Here is a 26,631-nt window from a genome sequence, read left to right on the forward strand (position 1 = left end):
TTGGAATGTCTTTGTGTGGTCTTTTTATTGAAGAAATAGCTTCTGTTTGCCCATCTTGGCTTGTTGCCACATGTATGTGAGATTTTTCTGTCTTATAGCATCAGCTTATGTTATTACAGCAAGGGCTCAGTCAAGGCTGAAGCTGGTGTTGGCCAGTATTTGTGAGTTGGATGGCAGTTGTTTTCTCAGACAGTGCAGTATTGTCCTGCATGAACCCAGTGACCAGAAGTAGTGTTAGAGTAGCTCTACAGAAGGATGATGATTGAAATCAGCAAAAATTCCATGAAATATTGGGTGTATTCATTAAATTTTGTTATCTTGGCAAGATTCCATCTCTGGAGGCTAGAATGCGCCCTCAGCTATCCTGCCTCTGCTGCTGTTGAACTCTTTTGTCTTCCACTGTGGTCTGCGTGGGATCAGAGACTTAGGACTAGAAGGAACCTTACTGAACAAGTCCAGCAATTTCAAGGGACACAATAGTTTTTAAGCTTATAAGTGGTTCTAGAGATCATGGAGCCTATCATCTCTTAGGGGATCATAGGATTTAGAGAAAGGGCCTCCTTAGAGGTCACCTAGACTGAGGCTCTTCACCTGAGATGCACCAACCTTTAAGGGATCCATGAATACATTTCAGGGGTTCATGAACTTAGATGGGAAAAAAAGAAAATCTTCATTTTCACTGACTTCTAACTGAAATGATCATTTCCTTCAATTATGAATATAGGCAGCAAAACATTATTCTGAAAATGGGACCATTGGCTTCACCAAACTGATAATGGCCTCCATGCACAAAGAAGGTAAAAAACCCCTGTTCTAGCCCAATGTTCTTATTTTATAGATGACAAATCTGAGACTCAGAGAGTTTAAAAGCCAATGTCAAAAATATTCTTAGTAAAGATTGGGATATGGAACCTACCCACTTATTCAAGTTTTGTTCTGGCACCTAGCTTCATTTACATGTCAAGAGGTCCTTTGGAGTAAGGTCATCCTTGTTAACTCAAGCTCCCAAAAAATTCTGGGTTTTTTTTTTTTAAGGGAAAAATTTCTCCCAAAAGATCATATTCAGTGATATGATAGGAGTTATAAGGAATTTTCTAACCTCAGGTCAGGTAGTTGCTTGGGACAAAGGACCCTGATCAGCACCAGAAAAAGAAATTAAAAAGAATAGATATAATCTTTGCCTAGAGTATTCTGCTATCTTTTATTAACTTCCTAGCTGGATATGACAAGCCTTCCTTAAAAGAGCATCAGTTTGCCTCATAAGGAAGAGATTATCGAGCCATTTCAATTCAGCAGCTGGGAGCAGAGAGCAATAGGTGACCTGGAGGCCCTGAAGTAGCACAAGTATCAGAGAACAGTTGGTGACAGACCATCAGTGATTCTTGGTAGAAACAATGTGCTGGGGAGTAGAGATACAGTATTTAACCAAAGGCAGCAAGGAGCAATAAAATTGTACCATCAGAGTACACGAGCTCTGCAGTACTGGAGTGCTAACATACCTTGGCCCCCACATGTTCTAGAGGTCTGTGAATTCCTGGTGTGTGGACCACATCTGTTCTCTCCATCTCTCTCCACTAGTGGTGTGGTAAGAGTATACTCCATGTATACATGGGCTATCTTTTCTTTTCATCTCATTTGCTGTGATGTTTAATTAAATGTCTTGTTTTGAATTAATGTATCCTCTGACTGGCTAGTAAAAGTAAATGCAATACTAGGGTTTTGAGTGGGTCTTAACCTGTAGAGTGTCTTAAACTTGAAATAGCTTTTCCAGAGTGGAATAACTTTTCTGAATCCCTTCTCCATACATGGGCCCAGGTGATAGAGGACCATTGATATCAATGGTGGTTTGGTTCTATATCATGGCATTTCAAATACATTATCGGTTAAATCTTCCCCTGAAGTTCTCTGATATGTCTTCCTTTTGTTGGAGGTTGGCCCTGGGTTCTTAAAAGCATACCAGTGGAGTCCAAGCTCTGGCAGACCCTCCCAAGAGTGAAAGATCTTGAGTATGGCCCAGTGATATATTGTAGGTAACCTGTCCAAGTTTGGAGAGGTTCATCACCAGGGATACAGGGTGATGAATTTTTCAGCCATATCAATTCTCAAAGAATACCTACTAAGTCATAAAGGCTTTCAGTCCAAATGATCAGGAAGACTGCTCACATCAAAGGCAAAAATAGATTGTTGAAATGTTGAAGTGTGCATTGGTTAAAAAAGTTTTAATGGACTGACCTGTAAGACTAACCATCTTTTATAAAGTTGTTTCTAAGCTATGTACTGACCGGATTCAATTAGAGGACAAACAAGAAATCCTTCTATTTTGCAATTATCTTGCAAAAGAACTCTTCAAAAACCTTCTCTACTCATTGACTTTCTTTTAAACAATCTTGCTATTCTTTCTAATGATTGGATACCTCACATGTGTAGAGATATATTTAGGTAATAATAGTAACATTAAGCTTCAATTACACAAATTAACTATGATGTAAAGAAACCATGATATAAACAACTTCAGTCACTACTACTCTGCTCATACCTTGACCAAGCACTTGAGATTTGAACCAAGTGATATTCCTATATCAGCAAGACTCCAGTTATCATTCAGCACAGCTCCAGCATACATCAGCTGTAGGTACCTCTTGCCTTGTTTATCCTCAGATAGTGGAATATGGAAGTAATCCTTTAAATGAATAATAAAAGATTATGAAAAATAAAACAATTCCAAGAAATGTTTAATAAAACCTCAAGTCAAAAATAGACATTAAAATTAAAAAATAATGAAAAAAGACAAATAAAACAGACATGCATGTTTTTTAAAAATATTCAGACAGTTCATACCTAGGAAAAACAAAACTTGAGATAATTATGGTGAAATCTGTATCACTGTAGTATAGCAAATGTATTGGCCCTGTATTTATACTTACACTCAAATACTCTAATAGATCTGGGGTCCCATCCATATGTATATTCCTTTCAGTGAATCAGATTACAACCCATTCATGTCATTTTTCCCAGGTAGCATGTCTATGTCCTCCCATAAGCTGGACAAAAGGATATCACTCACTATGCTCGGGGCTTTCCTCACTTTCTTTTGGCTTTGGGAGGGTACCAGTAAAGCACACAGACTGTCTGTCCATCTTTCTCACTACTGACCATCTCTTTTTGCTCTGATATGTTCTTGACAACATCGTTTACTCTAGTTTTCCTTCATAATGCCTAGTTTGTAATGCATTATGTCTAGCTTACAATTATCAGACACCTCTGCACTTTTCCTGTGTGTGATACTCATTTTCAGTTCTTTAACATCTACAGTATTCTGTGACTCATACCCACCCAAGAATAACAAAATATTTGTATTAAAATTATGAGAAAATCTCAAGAAGAATTAGTTTTGATAATCTAAATATGGATATATAAATGTACACACAGACATATATGCCTATACAGTAGTTAAATACAAGATAGTTTGGGAAGGAGACCTCTAGCAGTTATGGTGAGTAGGGAAAATTTCATACGGAAGATGGTGGCTGAGCTGCATCTTAAAGGAAGAGAGGAACATTGAGAAAAAGAAATAATAGAAGGAGGGAGGGTATTCCAGGCATGGGGGATGACCAGTGCAAAAACTCAGAGATAAGAGATATAAGGTATTGTGAAGAAAAACAAAAAAGCCAGTTTGGCCAAAAGGTCAAGAATATTGAGGGAATCCATTTTTTTTTAAATGTGAAGGAATGCAACCTAACAGTACCAGATTTCACAATATATTACAAAGAGGTAATCATCAAAAACAATCTGGTACTGGCTAAGAAACAGAGTGGTAGATCAGTGGAATAGATTAGGTACACAATATACAGTAGCAAATGACAATAATAATCTGTTGTTGTTCTGGCATTTTTCAGTTATGTCTGACTCACTATGAACCTATTTGGGATTTTGTTGGCAGAGATATTGAAGAGGTTTGCGATTTCCTTCTTCAGCTCATTTTATAGATAAGGAACTGAGGCAAACAGGGTTAAGTGACTTGCCCAGGGTCACACAGCTAATAAATGTCTGAGGCTAGATATGAACCCAGGAAGATGAGCCTTCCTGATATCAGGCCTGGCACTTTATCCACCTAGCACCATCTAGCTGCCCAATAGATAGTAATCTAATTTTTGATAAACCCAAAGATCCAAGATCTAGGGACAAGAACTCACTGTTTAACAAAAGCTGCTGTGAAAACTGGAAAGCAGTTGGGCAGAAATGAAGCACAGATCAATGGCTCCAACCATATACCATGATAAGATCAAAATGGGTACATGATTTAAACACAAAGGGTCATATTGTAAGCAAATTAAAGGAGTATGGAAAATTATACCTGTCAGATCTATGGATAAGGAAGGAGTTTATGACCAAACAAAAGTTTGAGAGGATCGTGGGAATTTTTAATTACCTGAAATTAAAAAGAATTTGCACAAACAAAATTTATTTAGCCAAAATTAGAAGGAAGGCAGGAGACTGGGAAAGAATTTTTACAGCAAATTTCTCTAATAAAATTTCATTTCCTTAGTAACGGAATCAAATTTATAAAAGAGTCATTTTCCAGCTGATAAATGATCAAAAAAATATGAACAGGTTGTTTTCAGAAGAAATCAAAGCTAGATAGCTAGTCATATGAAAAAGTGTTCTCAATCACTATTGATTAGTAAAACACTAATCACTATTGATTATTAAAACAACTCAGCAGTCCCATCTCACACCTATCAGATTGGGTAATACGACAGAAAATGAAAATAACAAATTCTATAGGGGATGTTGAAAAATAGGGACACTCCACTGTTGGCGGAGTTGTGAACTGGTCCAACCATTCTAGAGACTGATTTAGAACTAGGACTAAAAGGGTATTAAGCTATATACCTTTTGACTCAGTAATACTGCTACCATTCAGGTCTTACTGACTTTTGCCCTCTAGCTCTATCTACTGCATCACCTGGCTACTATTAGGTGACTGAAAAATGCATGATGAAAAAAACAACTCATTGAATTCAATAATGTGTTTCCCCCAGAAATCATTATCTTTTTTCCTTTGGATCTCTGTTCTCTAATAAGATTTATTCTAACAGATATAATAATACTCATTCATATAATACTATAACTCATTTACATAACTCTCTGCAAAGTACCTTGCTCACAATAACCCTGTGAAATCCACCATACAAGTGTTATTATCCCTTTTTTTTTTTACAGATTTGAAAATTAAGACTCAAGTATGTCAAATTACTTGGACATCATCCAAAGGTGACCAAGTGCCAGAGAAGAAACTATTACCTAGGTCTCCTTACTTCAAGTCCCTTATTATTTCCATCATGCAACACAATGCAATAAATATCTATTAAGTACCCACTATGTGCCAAATATTATGCTAAATATAACATGTGGCCTCTCAGGAAGAAGTATAATTTTATACTTTCCATGAGCACAAACATGTGTGGGATTTAGGAGTAGATGACATTTCATGTTATAACTAATGGATGTGGCTGTGAAGAGTCAAGTTGGCCAACTGGTACTCTCTCCTCTCCACTCCCTCCACCCCTTTTGGACGCAGCTGGAGCAGTAACCCCCAGACCATTCCTATCTCTTCCCCAGACCAGGGTCAGTTCAGGATGTGACTGTTTCTTTGGTCACCACCTTTTCTTCCCAGTCCCCCTTTCAAGTTCAAGGTTGGAGATTTCATCAGCCTCACCATGTTACATAATTAATTTACTTTTAATCTAGGGGCAATATAATGGTCCTCATGTCCATGTGGCTCCTTTCTTTGTGATTCAATGAAAAATGATGAATAGAATCTTAAGACTGCAAAGCCCCCACTTAGGATAATTCCTACATTCTGACCTAATATTTAAACTAGATGTATTTGCAACTAACCCCTGGCTTCTTCCATTCTTCTTTTCTCAGCACTGACTTTGGGGGACGCCTGCAGAGGAGGGAGGAATAAATATTTATACAGATCCAACTATGTACCAAGTACTATGCAAAGTGCTTTACAAAAATTATCATATTAAGTATCTAGACATGTAATGCAAGCTCTCATGACTGTGCATGGCTATATTCATGAAACAAAGATAATGTAAAGGAAACAGTGTAGATAAAAAGTAATGAGAAAAAAATCTGTAATAGCTCTATATAATCTATATTACCAGATAGACACAGGGAAGGGAAGCAGGGAAAGGACAGATATTCTTTTTTTTTTTTTTTTTTTTTAATTTTTTTATTTTTTTAATGTTTAACAATCACTGCCATACAATTGCGATTTTATCCCTCCCCACCCACCCCCCACTACCTCCCTCCCTCCCCACGACTGCATACAATTCTGTATAGATTCTACATATACTTTCCTATTGAGTATATTTTCACTATAGTCATGCTATGTAGTCAGACTAAGATAAATGAAAGAATCCGTATAACAAATCAGAACATGATACACAAACAGATACACATACACAAACATGATCTGCTACATTATGTGAGTGACTTCCATATTTCTCTCTCTGAGTGTGGAAGGCATTTTGCCTTGAGGTCCACCATTGGGATTTTTTTTTTTTTTTCAGAAGTTCTTGTGTTATTACAAAAATCTAAGTCTACCAGAAAAAACTCTCACACACTGTGGTTGTTGCTGTGCAAGGACAGATATTCTTGAAGGATGATTGATTATAAGGGAAAGGAATAAGTATTTATTCGGTGATTATAAGTATTGCTATTTTATTATACATTGTAATTATTATATTTATTTTAATTATTATTATATTATGTGTATTATACAATAAATTATATTATATATTATAGTATTACTTATTTATTATCAGAAGCTTCAGTCCTAATCCTTGGTTCCAAAGCACCTTCAGGAAGCCAGCCACTCCCTGTGATCTCTTCTGTCTTTGCCACAGCTCAGTTTCCCCCTCTCACATTCTTTTTATGATTAAAAAAAATCTCTCCCATATCTAAATTTTAAATGTTTTTTTAAAAAGCACAAATGGGTGGTGCATTTTTATCGAAGGTTTTTTATGCAACTATTGAGATAATCATATGGTATTGAATGTTTTTGATTTTAATATGATTATGTTGATTGTTTTCCTAATGTTGAAACATCCTTGCATCACTTATGTAAATCCATTTGATCATAATGAATGTCTTCTCTTTCTATTTGATCACCCATAACTCCTCCACTAACTGGCAGGGGGCTAAAAACAGTGTCTCTCTTCCTGTCTCTTCTGCTTATCCCATTTAGTCCCAGGTCCTTCTTCACAGTATTGCCTTCCTTCAGACCAAATTCCCTTTTTCAAAACTCTTGGAGGTGATTCAAGGCCACCTCCTAGCTCAAATATCACCATAGTCCAAATCTCTCTCAAGGCTGAGAAGAAATACTTGATCCTTTGAAACACCTGTTCTAGAACTCTAGTTAGCTCTTTAACCTGTATTACTGTATAAAAAATTACTTCAGGAGTATACTGGATCATAATCTGAATATGAGTCAACTACGTAACATGGTGACCCCAAAAGCTAACATCGTCTTGGGCTGCAGGAATAAGTTGTTTTGTATGGTATGGGGAAGGAAAATTAGCAACAGGCAGTACATGCAGAGAGGAGGGTTTTGGTGTGATAGAACAAAATTATTCCTCAAAATTAGAGCTACCTAAAATCAGTTAGTAAACCCTCACAAGAAGACTTCCAGAAAAGTCTGGAGGACCTTTTGTTGAATATGTGTTAGAGAGGATTCTTATTTAGGGGTGGGCTGGACTGATTGGTATCTGCAGTTCTTTACAACTCAGAGAGATCCTATGATCCCTTGAGTTGATGGTTCACTGAGAGTGCAAGCTCATCAAAGCAGCCAAGTGTATAGGAAATAGTGCTCAATTTTTGGAGGGTTCTGGGTACGAGGTAGAAGATACCGGTGGATGGGGAGCAGGAAAAGCCTCAAGTACAAAAGCTGCACTCCAGTTCAGGCCTGAAAGAAGTTAGAAGTTTTAAGGTGTAGCCGTGAGGAAAAAAATACTCCTGAAATTGAAGGCAGCTTATACAAAGTTGTGGGAAACAGGAGAGGAAATGTTATATATGGGTAACAGAAAGTAAGCCTGGGAAAGTTGAGAACATGAAGCTGTGAAACCTTTCCAGAAAGATAAGCTGAAGGCAGATTGCGAAGGGTTTTAAATGTCAAATAGAGGAGTTTTTGTTTTATCCCAGAAGTTAAATGTTATTTGTCCTTCCTCCTCAAAGAGGACCGTGACAGTGGGGAGGTGATTTCATGACTTGCAAGTGAATTAGACTTAAGTGAAGCAGGGCTGTGCAGTTACCAGCCTCACTGAGCCATCTGTGTCCAGAGGCAAGATATCGATCAGGACAACTAGAAACAGCCCTTTTAAGGTAAGGTCTCAGTTTGTCTGAGACAACACCCATTCAGTGATTGAGACAAAAAAATGGCCTCTTTTACCCAGTCAAAAAAGAAAACTCAACTTGAGAAGAGACTCTCAGGGTTTCTGGCCAAAACAGAAACCACTGGTATTTACATTCACTCTGGGCCATCAGAACCCAAACAATGACCAAGTGAGATTTAGCCTGGGACCTATTGTTGGCCAATCAGTGAGAGTCAGAGTGATTTAGTTTTAAGACTTGGTCCTAAAAAAAGAAATCTAGCCTGCAAACCCCAAGGTATCTTGTGAAGTTTCAGAGCAAAATTAATATTCCTTTGGGCAGAGTACCCACAGGTAAAGGGTATGATTCCCTATACAGGGAAATCAGGGAGGGAGGGAAAAGATGGAGAGTAAGGAAGGAAGGAGGCTAAATAGGAAGTCATCAAAGGTCCCTGAGCAGAGCCTTAATGTGGTTCAGCCTGTACTTTAGGAACATACATGCCTGAAGGATGTATAGGAAATAGGAGTGACTGGATCCAGTAAGAGCATTTAGGGGAAGGTTGCAGTAGCGTAGGTAAGAAGTGATAAGGGCCTCAGATTCTGTAGTGGTTGTCAGAATAGAAAGATAGGAATGGATAGAAGAGATGTTGGGAAGGTGGAAGTGACAAGACATGACAATTATTTGTAAATGAGGGGATACACTGGATAGAGCACCTTACCCTAGAATCAGGAGGACCTGAGTTCAAATCTAGCCTCAGACACTTATTAGCTGTGTGACCCTGGGCAAGTCATTTAACCCCATTTGCTTTCCCCAAAAAATTGTAAATGGAGGTCAGGAAAAAGGAAAGGTCTCTGAGTTGCAAATATGGATAACTAAAAGAATTGTGGTGCCTTTATAGGAATAGAGGAAGAAGGCTGGGTCAATGAATTCTCTTTTGGACATTTTTAATTTGAGGTGCCTATGAAGCATCTTGGTCTAGATGTCCAGCAGGAAGTTGGTGATGTGAGAAAGAGAGAGATGAGAACTGGATCTGTAAATCTAGGGATCATCTGCATAGAGATGATGCTTGAGCTGATAGAGGAAGCAAAGGAAACATAGAAAGAGCATTTAGGGAGGTGGGGAGAGAATCAAGAGGTTAATGTCAGGGAAACACAGTGAGGGAATGAACATATGTGCCTCTTCTACTACATTCTTTCAGGCAAATAGAATACTCTCCCCTCTCAACTCTGCCTTTTTAGCATCTCTAGCTTTCTTCAGAGTTTATCTCAAGTCCAACCTTCTCAGTGAAGTTTTTCATGAGTCTTCCCAGCAGTAAGTATCTCTTCCCTCCAAAATTAGAGGCAGCTCTATCATAACAGACATGACACGTGTTCCTAAAAATCACCTCATTATGCCACAATAAAATTCACAGGGCTTCTGTGGAAAATAGAGTTAGGGCCACAACACTCAAATTCAGTCCTGTGGAAGCCACCACAGTCTTGGCATGAGGAATCTCCAAGGCGGAATCCTGCTAAGTGATAATGCCCCATAAGGGACCTATGTGGGAACAGAAGGAACAGGAGGCCTTTGGTACAGTCTCTCTTCTGTGAGGTGACTTGGGGGACCACCTTCCCCTCACTCCCCACATTTCTGGGCCCATTTTCACTGAAGCTATGTTCCCTAACCATCTGTAGCTGGAGCTTTCCCTGGGCAAATGAATCCCTGGTATTGGAGTCAAAGTTGGATCATTGTTGTATCTGTTTTGGGGTAGGGGGGCATATTAGGGGCTCCCTGTCTTTCCTTCCTTGTCTGCCTCTCCAGATGCCTATCTCTCCTTCCCTTAGGTGTTCTGTCCCCCTCTTCTCCTCACCCCCAACAACTCTCAGTTCATTCTGGGCAGAGAAAGATGACTTTTGCAGCATTTTCTCCTAGTTGGAGCCAAACACCTCTTCTCATAGGCCCCAAAGCATGCTGGCTGGTAGGCTGCCAGTGCCCTCCAACAGGCTGTAGAGGTCACCCCTCTGAGGCATGTCTCACCAACAGGATGACAAAAACACAGTGAAGCAAATGTAAAATTCTTTTTATGATCAAACTGTTCCTTAGTACATCAATCAGGTTGGAACAACTTGAGTTTTCTAAGCAAGTGTTATAGCAGAACTGCCTGTACTTCAGTTTATTTTGTATACAATTCGTATGTTTTCTCCCTGATTGAATGTAAACTCCCTGAAGGCAGGTATTATTTCAAGTTTATCTTTGTATCTCCAGTGCCTATACAGTGCCTGACACAGGGTAGGAATTTAATAAATGCCTACTCATTGATTGATATGAAAGAATTTAGCTGTGCCAGACTTAAGAATTCTGTGAATTTTTCTTTCTGAAATTTAAGATTAGACTTAATGACTTTGAAATAAAAGCAAAAAGTCTGAATCAACATCCAAAATGTTTCTCTATGTTAAGTAAGTCTTGCTGGCAAGCACATCCATTAATTCCCATTGTAGTCACCCTAGATCAGGGCAGCTAGGTGGTGCAGTGGACAGAGCGCTAGTGCAGGAATCAGGAGGACCTGAGTTCAAATCTCACCGCAGGCACTTGACACTCACTAGCTGTGTGACCTTGGGCAAGTCACTAAACCCCAATTGCCTCATCCTGGGTCATCTCCAGTCATCCTGATATCTGGTCACTGGATTCAGATGGCTGTGGAAAAGAAGTGAGGCTGGTGACTTGTGCAGCCCTCCCTCGTTCAAAACAAAGTCAAGTACAAGTCATATCATCATTTCTCTGATGGCATGGTCTTCTTTGGCAACGAAGGATGAACACACACACACACACACACACACACACACACACACACACACACACACACACACACACACACACACACCTAGGTCAAGTTCTCCCCCTTAGCTTGAGACCCCTGCAACAGCCTCAAAATTGGTTTCCTTGACTTTGCTATGTCCTATCTTCTGTTCATCCTTCACATAGTTACCAAGGAAGGCTCCTAATCCATACAAATTTTCACTTCCTTACTCAAAACCACCTATTGAATGAAATAAAAACTCCTTAATCTGGTATTCCAGGACCTCTACAATTTTCTACCAAACTTCCTACAGCCTTATTTCACAACACCACCCCGTAATAAATCTTATGCTTCTGCCAAACTTGGTTATGTTCCCATTTTAACTACCCCTTCCCCTGTTCCAAGGGCCATCTCCAGTCATCCTGATCTATATCTTGACACTGAACCCAGATGGCCCCTGGAGGAGAAAGTGAGGCTGTTGATTTTGCACAGCTCTGCCTCACTTAAATCCAATTCACTTATAATTCATGGCATCATCTTCCTGATGTCATGGTCCTCTTCAAGAATGAAGGATGAATGACAGCTCCTGCCCCAATCTATACATTTACTTATAGGGTCTCTGTTTCAATATAGGAAATAGGTCTTCTCTCATATCTCTTTCCTGCTTAAGTCCTTCAAAGATTAGCTTATACATCCCCTTTCTGGAGCATTCCTTAATCTCCTGATCTAAAAATGACCCTTGTTAAACCTTTTATGACATTCTATTTCTTCTATTTCCCAACCCCTTTTGTACTGGATTGGATTCAAGGCCAGACATTGCAACTGCTGGTTAGACGGCTTCACCTGGCTTTAGTAAGTCTGTTTTTATAGTTCTCCTGGTATCTATAGAAACACCAAACTGGTTCTTTCCCACATTGGGTCTCCTGTTGGTTGATACAGCTTATTGTATGCTTGTGGAGTCTCTTTATTAGAGCACCTACAGTTATTCAGGTGACTGACCTCTCAGTGATTAGTCCTGACCAGTCAAGCTAGGGTCAAGGTGGCAGAAAGGAAAATGCTTGGGTGGAACCTCTGCTACCCAATTTGAATATTTAAACATTACTATCACTAAATTGTGGGCAGCTAAGGTATCACAGTGGATAAAGCACCAGGCCTGGAGTCAAATCTGGCCTCATACACTTACTAACAGTGGAACCCTGTATAAGTCACTTAACCCTGTTTGCCTCAGTTTCCTCATCTGTAAAATGAGCTAGAGAAGGAAATGCCAAATTATTCCAGTATCTTTGCCAAGAAAACCCCAAATAGGGTCATGACAAGTGAACAACAACAAATCACTAAATTTAAAAAAGAAAAAAGAATACTTGGAATAAACATTATATAAGTAACACATCTACTTAGTTTACTTGCCTGTCATAAGCTCCTGAGGTCAGTCAAGACCCTAGCAGAGGCTCCAGTTTTGACAATGGCAATGACAAGAGAGAAACAAGTCTTGGGAGAAGTCTGGGTAGGTCCAAGGTCCACTCTCCTCAGGACTATACAATCCAACAAACATTTAATTAGCACCTTCTGTGTATAAGTACTGTGCTTTTTAAAGAAAACTAAGATGGTCCTGGCCTTCAAGAACTTTAAAATCCTAATCAAGTCACCAGTAGAAGATTAGATGAACTAATTTTCAATGGTATAGAAGTGGCCAAATTCACTTTCCCCCAGGAAATGTACCACTGGATTGTGTGTTCATCCTTCGTTGCCGAAGAAGACCATGCCATCAGAGAAACGACACGACTTGCACTTGACTTTGTTTTGAGTGCGGGAGGGCTGACCACTGGGTTACTGTGGTCTTCAAAGAGGACCAAAATGACATCACCATGATAAAGTGAAATTTCAGTGTGAGTTACTGTTTACTAAGGTTCTTCTTTGAGGCCTGGCAATCTAAGGTCATACTGAACCCTTTTCCTGCTGTTTTGCTTATTACCGTTCTCTGACGTGTTTGTCTGATCCGGACAGACCCCGTCACAACTCAGATATTTCCTAAGGAAAAGCATTGAGTTGAATTTTGTTCTGGTCAAAAAGGACTTGTTTATGTTCAGTTACTTCTCTGACTTCTTATTTCAAACTAAGCTAGATGGTTAAGTGTGGTCAGCGATCCTAAAGCCCTACCCCACACCAGGCTAGGCAAATTTTTCATTAAAATGTATTGAAGCTATTTTTGAGACTTAATAGGCCCAGAGGCCCAAAGGCCTAGTCTATCAATATAGTACAAAAGCCAGGGCCTACCCCTCATTTGGGATTCTGACTGGAGGACCAGCATTGGCCACATTGGAGGACTGAGGCAGAGAAACTTGGCTTAAGAGAATCAATGCTAGATCCTTGCCTGATTTCTTCCCCTTGCTCTGAATGTCTTTTACCTGCTGTCCTTTCTTGAACATCTGGTCAGATGTTCCTACCACGTCTCATTCTATTTCAGTCTTGACCTTGAGCTACCAGTCAGAGTTGCTCAATTTATCACAAGAATCATGACTACATAGCTAATGGTAAAACACGTCTCAAGTCCTTCAGCAAATAGAGGGGTGGAATGAGGCACATGTTGTCAGACACAGACAATGAGTGTATTTGTTTTGCTTAAGCATGCTAATGTGATAGAAGTAAGGGTTCCATTGTGTTTGTGTGTGTGTGTGTATTGGGCAGGTGTGTCATTAGAAAGTGACAATAATATAAAAAAGAAAAAGCATCAATAAAATATTTTTAAAATTTTTTGTAAGGTATATGGCAAGTGGAGGATTTGAATTTCTCACATTTTCGACATTCTGTTTATTTGGAAGGAAAATTTAGAAGGCAACGAGATGGTGCTAAAGTAAGAATTAAGAAAATCTGAATTCAAATCTTGTCTTAGGCACTTCAAGAGCTGTGAGACCCTACCAAGTCACTTAAATTCTTAGCCTCAGTTTCCTCATGTATAAAATGAGAACTGGATTGGATGGTGTCTATGGGCCCTTTTGGCTCTCCACGTGGCTACCTCTACAGTACTTCTCTCAAAGGGTTGTGTAGAAACTGAAATGAGATAATGTTTCTGATTTGTAAATTTTAAATTTTTATGAGAATGCCAGATACTATTCATATGGCACACTCCATGAATCTTAAATGATAAAGGTAAATGCATCAGCATTTCATAGGTTAAATGAATCAGCGTTTCATGGGTTAACCAGTGAAGCACTTACCTTTATCATCAGCTTCACAGCCCTTACTGTGTCTTCTGCCGAAACATCAAAAGGTTCAAAAGATCCCTCGAAAGAGATAAAAATCCTCATTTTATAATTGCCTGTTAAAAAAAAATCCAGATCATGCTGAGCTAACAAAACACACTTGCAAAAGTCTTCCTTTGCACAATCGAGGGCAGAAATATAGACAGCTGCAGCTATAAATATCTCACCACAAAGCCTAGCTTCTCTTCCAGGCAAAGGACTGATTTGCCAAGGAAAGTCCCACAGTACCAGGCGATCGCAGACAGTAGTTACATTGTGCTGGGGTGAACCAGAGGGAGCAGACTAAAACCCTCCTGTGCTCAGATTAAGGGAACCAACTGAGTTCTCACTAGTGAAAGCAAGTCTGAACCACTTTCCAGTACACAAATACAAGGACTGCCTGCCCCAAACTCACTGATATTGTAATAAGGGATACCTACTTGTTCTTGGCTTCCTACTTGCTGATGGAGAGCAGCAAGCTGATCACCAAATCCTTGGAGAATGACACAGGATGGGAGGGTGCGTGCCAACCATCAGCCTAATCCTTGGTTGATTTTGTTGACTGGGGTAATCCTTAAAACACTCTGTAAACGCTGAGCCAAAGCATTCTAGTTTCCATAACAACTTTGCACACTTCATTCCCGGACGTTTCTAAGCTTGTTTTTTTGCATAGGGCAGAACAGTGACGCCTTACACCAAGGAGATGAATGTGTGGGCAAATGATTCGATTGTTTCCTCTGCCCATCTCTGCACAATGGGAGCTGCCATTTAAAAACACAATATTACGCTGTGTTTCCTCCTGCTCTTTTCTGGATGGTTCAGTGTTTATAAGACTTAGTACACTGAACCATTGTTATCTCATTCATCTTCAGAACCCTACTGTGATGTTAATAGAAAGTGTTTTCAACTCTATTGTATAAAGAACCAAGAAAAAAAGTAAAGCTAGGGAGTTACCCAGGCTTATACACAGTGAATAAATGCTATTTGTTAGAATTAATTGAATTGAACCAGTTGCATACCTGTGGGGTTTATTTTTTTTTTTATTTTTTAAAATTTATTTATTTAACTTTTAACATTCATTTTCACAAAATTTTGTGTTCCAAATTTTCTCCCCATTTGTCCCCTCCCACCACCCCAAAAAACCGAGCATTCTAATTGCGCCTATGACCAATCTGCCCTCTCTTCTATCATCCTTCCCTTCCCTTGTCCCCATCTTCTCTTTTGTCCTGTAGGGCCAGATAACTTTCTATACCCCTTTACCTGTATTTCTTATTTCCTAGTAGCAAGAAGAGAACTCAACAGTTGTTCCTAAAACTTTGAGTTCCAGCATCTCTTCATCCCTCCCTCCCCATCCATTCCCTTTGGAAGGCAAGCAATTCAATATAGGCCATAACTGTGTAGTTTTGCAAATGACCTCCTTAATAGTCGTGTTATATAAGACTAACTATATTTCCCTCCATCCTATCCTGCCCCCCATTGCTTCTATTCTCTCTTTTGATCCTGTCCCTCCCCAAAAGTGTTGACTTCAGATTGCTCCCTTCTCCCATTGCCCTCCCTTCCATTATCCCCCCCACCCTGCTTATCCCCTTCTCCCCCACTTTCCTGTATTGTAAGATAGGTTTTCATACCAAAATGCGTGTGCATTTTATTCCTTCCTTTAGTGGAATGTGATGAGAGTAAACTTCATGTTTTTCTCTTACCTCCCCTCTTTTTCCTTCCACTAAAAAGTTTTTTGCTTACCTCTTTTATGAGAGATAATTTGCCCCATTCCATTTCTCCCTTTCTCTTCCCAATATATTTCTCTCTCACCTCTTAATTTCATTTTTTTGAGATATGATCCCATCCTATTCAATTCACTCTGTGCTCTGTGTGTGTGTGTGTGTGTGTGTGTGTGTGTGTGTGTGTGTGTAATCCCACCCACTACCCAGATACTGAACAGTTTTGAGAGTTACAAATACTGTCTTTCCATGTAGGAATGTAAACAGTTCAACTTTAGTAAGTCCCTTATGACTTCTCTTTGCTATTTACCTTTTCATGCTTCTCTTCATTCTTGTGTTTGAAAGTCAAATTTTCTTTTCAGCTCTGGTCTTTTCATCAAGAATGCTTGAAAGTCCTCTATTTCATTGAAAGACCAATTTTTCCCCTGAAGTATTGTACTCAGTTTTGCTGGGTAGGTGATTCTGGGTTTTAGTCCTAGTTCCTTTGACTTCTGGAATATGATATTCCACGCCCTTCGATCCCTTAATGTAGAAGCTTCTACATCTTGTGTTATCCTGATTGTATTTCCACAATACTTGAATTGTTTCTTTCTAGCTGCTTGCAATATTTTCTCCTTGACCAGGGAACCCTGGAATTTGGCCACAATGTTCCTAGGAGTTTCTCTTTTTGGATCTCTTTCAGGAGGGGATCTGTGGATTATTTCAATATTTATTTTGCCCTCTGGTTCTAGAATGTCAGAGCAGTTTTCCTTGATAATTTCATGAAAGATGATGTCTAGGCTCTTTTTTTTGATCATGACTTTCAGGTAGTCCCATAATTTTAAAATTGTCTCTCCTGGATCTATTTTCTAGGTCAGTTGTTTTTCCAATGAGATATTTCACATTATCTTCCATTTTTTCATTCTTTTGGTTTTGTTTTGTGATTTCGTGGTTTCTCATAAAGTCATTAGCCTCCATCTGTTCCATTCTAATTTTGAAAGAACTATTTTCTTCAGTGAGCTTTTGAACCTCCTTTTCCATTTGGCTAATTCTGCTTTTTAAAGCATTCTTCTCCTCATTGGCTTTTTGAACCTCTTTTGCCAATTGAGTTAGCCTATTTTGGGGGCTTTAGTTTTGAAAGAAGATTAGTATTTGGAGACCAGAAGGATAGATCTTCAATGGAAAACACCTGGAATGGATAAGCAGTGTACATGATTTAAATCTGACAACTGCCTATTTTCAGGGAATTTACTCTTAAGAATTATATACATAGGTAATCATTTCCTAACTGGCTAGAAACGCTACTCTTTGGGTCTCAAAGTTAAAGAAGACAAACTCATCTCTAACGTTTCTAACTTTAACCTTAATCTCTAAGTTTCTATGCATCTCTATACTTCTAAAAAAAATTCTTTCTACTTTTCTTTTTCTCCCATAGTATACTGATATTGGAAGGAGACAGAAAAATCTTTTTAATGATTGAGAATATGTCATTTTGGTCAGTTTATTCCTACAGGTCATAGGAATAGATCATAAATATATATCATGCTGGTTTGACATCAAAACTCAAAGCAGTATTTTCCTTTGGCATTCTAAATGCTGAAGATTTTGCTTTTCTTTAAAAATCACATACAGTTCCTTTAGGTATTGTTGGAAAATTGCAAAAGCAGAATCTTACATAGGAGGGAATGAAGGAAAACTTTATTAATTTTTACATTCATTACCTCTGGATGAATGGGTACTTCCCAATGGGTTGCTGCATTTGTTTAGACCAACGCAAGTCTTTTTATGCCCTCCTTCCAATTCGAATTTCCCATCTGCCTCCCATTGGCCAGCCAGCATTCCAGGGTTCACCCCACCTCTTGTGGATCTACACTACTGCCACATTCCTCATTTTCTTTGTAGAATGACATGATACAAATTTTTTTAAAGGAATTTCCTTTTTGGTGTCGACTGGAAAGTTTGGTTAAAGCTGCAAACAGGCTAAGTGATATCTTAATTGAGTAGGTGGTAAATACAAAAAGATAAGAAAGTTGACAAAGTGTCAGTTGAAATTATGACTCAGGATACAGGATATCTGTGTTTTCTTGATCATTAACATGTTGTAACATAGTCTGTGTCTGTAAAATAGTAAGAAAATGTCCCATTATTCAAGATAGTGTCTCGAGTTAAGGTTCTCATTTTTAGTGGTCCTAAAGAGAAAGAATGCTCTTAAGCCAGTTTCACCTGGCCTTGCTGACTTAGGAAGAGGTATTTTCTGAGTTTACTTAGCAAACAAAGAATCTGTTAGGTCTAGACTTTGCTTCTGGTTGATTGGTTGAGACTCTGGCTCTTATTGATATTAAATGATAATCACTGTTATTATAGACATTACATGTTTTCCATGAAAACATAAGTTCAACTCATCTCTCACAATATGAAGTAGACAATTCTTTTTATCCTCATTTTATATAAGAGGTACAATCCAGGCTCTGGCCTTTATCAATTCAGTAACTTTAGGCAAAGGAAGGAAATAAGCATTTGTTTAACATTTACAATGTGCTAGTGACTGTGCTCAGATCTTTACCTGTATTATCCCACTTGAATTACTTAAAAGCTCTCATTCCCCAGTTGATAAATGGTCAAAGGATATGAACAGGCAGCTTTCAGAGGAAGAAATCAAAGCTATCTACAGTCATATGAAAAAACGCTCTAAATCACTATTGATTAGAGAGATGCAAATCAAAACAACTCTGAGATACCACATCACACCTATCAGATTGGCTAACATGACAAAATAGGATGATGATAAATGTTGCAGAAGATGTGGGAGAGTTGGAACACTAATTCATTGTTGGTGGATCTGTGAGCTGATCCAACCATTCTGGAGAGCAATTTGGAACTATGCCCAAAGGGCTACAAAAATATGCACACCCTTTGACCCAGCAATATTGCTTCTAGGACTGTATCCCCAAGAGATCATAAAAATGGGAAAGGGTCCCATATGTACAAAAATATTTATAGCAGCACTCTTTGTGGTGGCCAAAAACTGGAAATCAAGGAGATGTCCATCAACTGGGGAATGGCTGAATAAATTATGGTATATGAATGTAATGGAATACTATTGTGCTATAAGAAATAATGAACAGGAAGACTTCAGAGAGGCCTGGAAAGACTTATATGAACTGATGCTGAGTGAAAGGAGCAGAGCCAGGAGAAATTTATACACAACAACAATAGTGTGCGAGAATTTTTCTGGTAGACTTGGAACTTCATTGCAATGAAAGGACTTAAAAAATTCCCAGTGGTCTCTTAAGGCAAAATGCCTTCCACATTCAGAGAAAGAACTGTGGAATTTGATTGCAGAATGTAGATCATTTTCTTTTGTATTATGTTTTGGTTTGTTTTATGATTTCTCCTATTCATTTTAATTCTCCTATGCAACATGACTAAGGTGAATTTAAAATTGTATGCCATCTCAGGGAGGGGGGGGGAAGGGAAGGGGAAAAAAAATCTAAGTTATATGGAAGTGCTTGTAGAACACTGAAAACAAAATAATATTTTTAAAAAGTTCTCATTTATATAATGCTTGAGAAATTAGTATCAGATAACTAATAATTAATTTGTGAACCATCTGTTTTCCTCTTATTTCCATTAAAACCCTACTCCACAAAAGGATCAGTCAGCTCAGAAGGGGATGGCTGAGTGGTGAGTTTCTTCTTAGACGTCAAGGCACATAGGTGGGACCCCACCCAACTAGAAGACCTAATTTCTGCTTGGAGTATAAACAGAATCCAAGTTTGGGCCAGCCTTTGCCTAGAGGAAGAACTCCCTATCCTTGATCCCTTGCGTTAGAGTTTAGGGCAACTCTACTCATGTAGGAGAATACTAATTAGAGAGGTGTGGATGGAGGTGGCTTCTGCTAGCGCAGAAGCCTTGAGGCTGCTGAGTCTGGAGATCAAGGAGAAAGAGCTGAAGACTTGTAGCTGTCTTCCTTATTAAACATCCCCCAATCTGAGTTGATTTCCATAGTCAGGAGAGTTCCCTTTCAGAAGGGACGTAAAGCATTTCAGGATCTCCGTTAGCTTCTTTGGTTACTTCTGATCTTCAATTTATTGATTGCCAGCTAGCATAACTAATAAATTGATTATTAATTACCCCAAAACTGTCTGCCAGGATTTTCATTCATCTCATGCTGAAGGTGTTTCATATTGTCAAAACTAGGAAGGTAGGGCAATTATCTGTGGGGTAGGAAAGAAATAGCTCTTCTCATTATCCCTGATGAGGTTGAGGGGTGATGGGGGACCCCAGAATACCAACAGTTCGGGTCGTGCTCAGATGAATTCGACTCAAGCCTTCTTAAAGCTGATAATGTTTAATATAAAATTTTGGAATAATCTCTTTGTTCTCTCTGAAACAAACTCAGAGAATGCCTCTTCCTATGTCAGCAAAAGCCAGCCAAAGCTGACTCTGCACTCCTTGGGAGACCTTTAACCTATGACATATCTTGAATAATGGACACATACTATGTTATGGGATATTAATGGTAAAGAAAAAATAGGCATCCTGGGTTTCTATTGAACATTGTTTGCCCTTTCCTGCGTCAGTTACCTGTTTGGGGCAGGAAGCCTGCCACTTACTAGTGGTGGGATTTCCGAGACATATGTTTACCCAGCTTGGAATCTCAAGACCTGACTGACATTGCTTTGTTAATTGTCCTGTCTTACTGAATTTATGATTTGCTTAATTAGGAGAGTTTCTTTCTCACGGCAAAATGTACTTAAGACAGATGATTTCTGTACTCGGTAGTCAGAGTCACCTCTGACTCCATAGCGCTATGTAACCGTTTTCTTTATGGGGAATTGATCAATTAATTAATTAAATCATAAAATGTATGCATTTAGCCATGTTGCCTTTTCTTAACAAAGTTTTCAGGTCAACAAAGCCAAAGAAAACAAAGTTTATTAAAGATTCACCAAATTGGGTTGCCCCTTAAGGAGTCTAAGCATTTGTGATGCTTGTATTCACAAAAGCAGGCCAGATAGAATCTCAGCTAGACAGAGTCTGAGCTGCATTGCATCTGAGCGCCTTCACTGAGGCGAGATGGAACTTAAATACAGAAAAGAGTACAGGAGGGATCTGGGGGGTGGTTTGGTAGTCCAGGGTGATGGGAGGAGGGATTTAGGAAGGGTCTTGAGGAAAAGTCCAAGGAGGGAATCTAAGGAGGGTCAAAGGCTGGAAACAGCTGGAGGCTATCACGAGACAGACGAGGGGACAGCCTAGGGGGCGCCTAGGTGGGAAGCAGGTGGGGCAATCCAGAGATCTGGATAGGGGCAGTATGTGGATAGATACAGATCTTGATTGGAGTTGTTGGCAGCCTGGGGAAATGGGGTTTTGATGGGATCAAGGGTGGGGGGTGCAACAGAGAACTGAATAGAATGGTAATGAAAAGCCCATGGGTTTCCTGAGACTGTGGGAACAAATGGGAAGATTAGATTTGAGTAAGAAAGGCCAGATTAAGTGGGAAGATTCAAGGGGAGCTCAAGGAGGCTCCCAGAGTCAGAACCCCATCATCCCCAATAAGAAAATAATCTTTTCTTGCCCTCCAAGATTGCTGTAGCTAACTTATAGTGTTAGTGCAGGTTTCTGGGTTGACCCAAACTGGGTCTTATGTTAGAGAGTTTATAGTAGGAAGAATGAGAGGGAATGAGAGTCAGATGAGATTTTTTTATGGCTAAACACCATCTCCCTTGGAAGCCTGGTTTCCTTTTTGTTAATGTGTGTGTTCTGTGTTTTGTGTGGCTTTGGGGAGAGTCTTGTGCAGTGAGTGGTACTACAAGCTGCTTGTGGTCTTAAGGCAAAGCATACACCAATACAACTGACCAGCAATGATGCCAGGACACAAGATCAGAGAGAACTGCATCCTTGAAAACATATTTTTTAGTTGTTCTGTAATTTTTTCAGGTACACCTGTAACTGAAGCTTTGGGACCCTTTGCAGTCAAAGGTTATAGGACCTTTGCATGTCTTTGCAACAATCCTGTGAAGTAAACAGAGCACATATTATTATACTTATTTTATTATCTACATTATCCTTATCCTTATTTATCCTTATTCTCCTTCTTATTTTATGAGGAAACAGAATCCTTAAGAGATTCAATGAGGCAGCTATAGTTTTAGGGCTTTTGAATTTTTAAGTTTAGACTCATTTACTTATCCTTCAGACTGAATCCAAAGCAAGCTCCAGTACTCTATGCTGCTACTTAACTTCCTTGAACATCAGTTTATTGTTTATGGGTTTGCTCATTGTTATATGCTTGTGAAACATGGACAGTCTACTAGCGCCATGCCAGGAAACTAAATCGCTTCCATTTGAACTCTCTTAGGAAAAGTCTGAGGATCACATAGCAGGATAAGGTACCAGACATTGAAGTCCTTGCTCAAGGTGAACTGCCAAGTATTCAAACTGTCCTTCAGAGAGCGCAACTCCAATGGGCTGGCCACGTTGTTCGAATGCAAAATGGACACTTGCCAAAAAGACTATTTTATGGAGAACTTTCATGGGGCAGGTGATCACATGTGGCCAGGAGAAACGAAACAAGGACACTCTCAAGGTCTCTCTCAAGAACTTTGGATTTGACTGTGCAACATGGGAAACACTGGCACAGGACCACTCAGCATGGCGTGCCCACATAAAAAAAGGTGCTGTTCTCTTTGAGCAAAGTAGAATTGAGACAGCACAAAGTAAACATAGGATGCACAAATTTGGGATATCCACCCCAAATATTCATATGGACTATCTGTGCTCAGCCTGTGGTAGAGTATTCTGAGCTCGTATTGGTCTGATCAGTCACAGTTGGACACACTGAAATTTCACTTTACAATGGTAATGTCATTTCAGTCCTCTTCTAAGTCGAAGAACAACAACCATTTGTTTATGCAATTGAGATAAAACCATTTGTCTTACCTACCTCATAATGTTGCTGTGAGGATCAAATGAAATATGTGTGAATTGTCTTGCTATATAAACGTATTATTATTACACTCCAAACTGTTTCAAACTCCAAAATTACATCCCTCCCCTAATAAAATCCCTCACTCCCTTAGTGCTGCTGGGCTTACCTGATATTAACAAAAGAACCAACTCATTGAACTAATTTGTGCAAATTTATAAATGAGTGAAAACTTATGGCAAATTGCATAAGAATGATAACAATTTGCGCATAGCTACAAGAATTCAGGACCAAAGTCACCAACTCTATTCCTCCTCTTCAGGACAGATAGTAAAATGTCAGAGTAATCTGCATGGCCCTGGCACAAACAAGCCAGAATTACATAGGAGCTAAAAGGAATTTATTCATTTTAAACTAAATATCAAGTGGTCTTAGGACAATTCCCATTGAAAAAGAAATGAAGAAGTCAAAAAGATAGATTTAACCTAAGGGACTGCTATACTGGCAGAGTGTGGCTGTGGACTCTGACTCACAAAAGAGTTGAAATAACTCTGAGTCTATGGGCAGTTTTATAAAAGAATAATAAACACTTGCTTTTACTAAATAAACAGCCTAGTAGTGATTCAGTAGAGAAACAGCAAATGGAAGCTCAGTGGAAAAAACAGCCCATTTTATTATATCAGTAGCTCCTTGGAGAAACATATGAAATTAAAAAAATAAAGGAAGAAAAAATATTATTTAGCATTTACTATGTGCCAAAGACTATGGTAAGTGCTGGGAATACAAAAGTGAAGATGGTTCCCAATAAGGAAACAATCTTTTCTTGCCCTCAAAGACTATCTGTAGTCAACTTATAAAAGTGCTAGCACAGATTTCTGGACTGGAGTTCCCAAACTGGGTCTTACACCAGAGAGTTTATTATATTTATAATAGAAAGAATGACAGGGAATGAAAGAGTCAGGTAAGATATCTTTATGGCCAAACACAAGTCTGGTTTCCTAGGTGGCATCCTTTGTGTGTCTATGTTTGTTCTTTTGTGTTTTGTGTGGCCATAAGTAAAAGTGAAGACAGTCTCTGCCATTAAAGAACTTATATTCTAATACAAGGAGATAGCATATGAAAGAGAAAGGTGGTCAGGAAAGAGTATTTTCATTTGGGAAATTATAGAGGTGATGAGTGGAGTCAGAGAAGTAGAGTGACAGAACCTTGCCAGTAGCATGGGCAGTATTGATTTGATTGTGGTTTGGGAAAGCAATAAAGGACAGCTGTGGTGGTGAGAGGTATCCCAACTGTGATGTAACCCGTAATGCACAGGATAGGTACAGTGTCTAAACTTGTATCTGTATCTTCTTCTGGGGGCCATTTCCTCTCATCCTGATCTACATCTTGCCATTGGATCCGGATGGCTCTAGAGGAGAAAGTGAAACTGGTGACTTTGCACAGCCCTCCCTCACTTAAATCCAGTTCACTTGCAAGTCATGGCATCATGTTTCTGATGTCATGGTCCTCCAAGAGCAAAGAACAAACAATAAAAACAACAACCTATGACTTCTATCTCTGCAGATCTTGGCTTGGTCAAAAGGCACCTTCAATGTCTCCCCACAACTTCAAGGCAAATTGCTTCCTTAATACATTTAGTATTTATTTCTATTAAGTTAATTGTACATGGATTGTGTCATCCTAGTTGACTGTAATTTCCTTGAAGGCAGGGACCTTCTTACTTATCTATATTTCTCCTCTATCTCTAGTACTCTCTATATGGTGTACATGGAAGAAATGTTTATTGAACTGAATTCCTCCCTGGAATTTTGTATTTTTCAAAGGGAAGCCTCTTTAAGCTAAATAAATTTCAGTCAAACTACAGAGCAACATGCATCAGCAGAAGTTTATCACATAGACCAGTCTACCTTTTCTAGGACTGTGCCCTCAACTAAGTTCCATGAAGCCAGGTCTTCTTTTTAGTGTGGGTCATGGACTCATGATAGTCTAGTGAAGTCTTTGGACTGCTTCTCAGAACGAAAAAGGAAAGAAATGTTAATTTCATCTAAAGATTAATGGAAAGAGAGATGTAATTTTTTTCCTCTTCAACTTCACAGACCACCTAAAACTGATTAGGTCCATGACCCCAAGTTAAGAACTCCTGTCTCATACAATTTCTGTTTTTCATGGCTTCTTTTTCTCTATTCTGGATTCACATAGTTTCTAACAGCTATCAATTTGGGGGATAGGGGTAAGGCAGGGGCAGCATGTTTGTTTGTTTGGAGTAGCCTTCATCATCACCCTGAATACCATGTTCAGATTCTTCCTTTGCTCATTTTTAATGCCCAATCTGTTCTTCCTAATGAATAAACAAAAACACAAAAGAATTTTTTTTCATATGTCATCTCTTCCTGGTTGATTTGACTCCCAAGAGAAAGTAAAATCAACAAGGACATAGCAATAAAGATATTTTGAAATGGGAGAAGAAAAAAGGCTTTGTTCATTAACAATTTTTTTTTGCCATAAGCTTTAGCAACTATTCAGAAATACAAATAACCAATTATATCTACAACATAAGGAATTTCATCTCACATATATCCTGTGGAAGCGGACAAAGCTCCTCACAAATATTAAGAAAGCACTTTAAAATTATCTTAGTCTGAAGCCTTTGGACTAATCAGAAGGAGAAATCTTTATTACTCTTTTACTATCAATTCTGAATTAATGTCCTGCTACCCTCTCTCCAGATCAAGTATAGGAAGGATTGATTCATCTCTTCATGTAATTGGGATTGTGACCAAATAAAGACAATCAAGGAGCCAGAGACCTTTGATTGATTCACCTGAAGGGATAAAAGCAATGAATCACTTCTTTGTCCATTTCCTGAAGGAACTGGGATATTGGTCAAAAGCAGAAGGTCTCTGACTATTTCATGTCCTCATTAGATGGTAAGTTTCTTGCAAGCAGAGAATATTCTTTGTCTTTGTCATTTTTTTTTTTATTCCCATGGTTTAGCACAGTGCCTGGAACATAGAGGCACTTAATAAATGTTAGTTGAGTAACTGAGCAGCCTGTGACCAGTTGCTGGAGAAACTTTGAAAAGGAATGGTCAAGGAAGAACTGTGTGGTTTTAGGAGCATAATTCTCCAGGATACTCTGGAGAGATCAAAGGACTATTTTCTATTAGATAAAATAAAATGTTAACCCTGAACTGTGACATATTGTAGAATTTTCCTTGTTCGTTGCTTAAGAATCCTATAAATGTTACTTCAGAATTATTTATTAGAGACATGTCAGAGGGCATGAGGGGACTCTGCCAGTTTGGACATTTCTCTCCAAGCAGAAAAATGCTTGAGTTTGGAATAATGTCAAATTAATTAAAATTGTTTCAGGCAGGATTGTGCCTGAAAAACACAGACCACTGTATTCAAATCCCCAGCATTTAGCATCAAGTAAATTAACACAAAGCAATCAGAAATGTCTTTTCTTTTACTTTTTTTTATTGTGAATTTGTCAAACAACAACAAACACGAATATCTCCATAGAGTAGAAAAAGAGGACTGTATATGAAACTACATAACTACCATATGTAGATGGTTGTTGTTCTTAAGTAGAGAATATGCTCAACAG

The 26,631-nt window shown here is 38.8% G+C and overlaps 1 protein-coding gene across 2 annotated transcripts in view; it reads right to left on the minus strand.

Annotated features, from left to right (window-relative positions):
- The window catches only part of ANKUB1 (ankyrin repeat and ubiquitin domain containing 1), a 41,662-nt gene extending 26,575 nt beyond the window's left edge, over positions 1-15,087 (minus strand). Inside the window, exons 1-3 of one of the 2 annotated variants that reach the window (XM_072618285.1) lie at positions 14,838-15,087; positions 14,374-14,474; positions 2,537-2,680 (exon numbers count right to left, since the gene is read on the minus strand). In XM_072618285.1, the coding sequence (XP_072474386.1) occupies positions 2,537-2,680; positions 14,374-14,463 (234 nt within the window). In that variant the 5' untranslated portion in view covers positions 14,464-14,474; positions 14,838-15,087. The remainder of the gene's footprint in view (positions 1-2,536; positions 2,681-14,373; positions 14,475-14,837) is intronic. The other variant, XM_072618286.1, reaches the window with a different exon arrangement.
- Between the last annotated feature and the right edge of the window lie 11,544 nt (positions 15,088-26,631).

The sequence above is a fragment of the Notamacropus eugenii genome, chromosome 6 (genome assembly GCF_028372415.1).
Source record: "Notamacropus eugenii isolate mMacEug1 chromosome 6, mMacEug1.pri_v2, whole genome shotgun sequence".
In the NCBI taxonomy this organism is placed as follows: Eukaryota; Metazoa; Chordata; class Mammalia; order Diprotodontia; family Macropodidae; genus Notamacropus; species Notamacropus eugenii.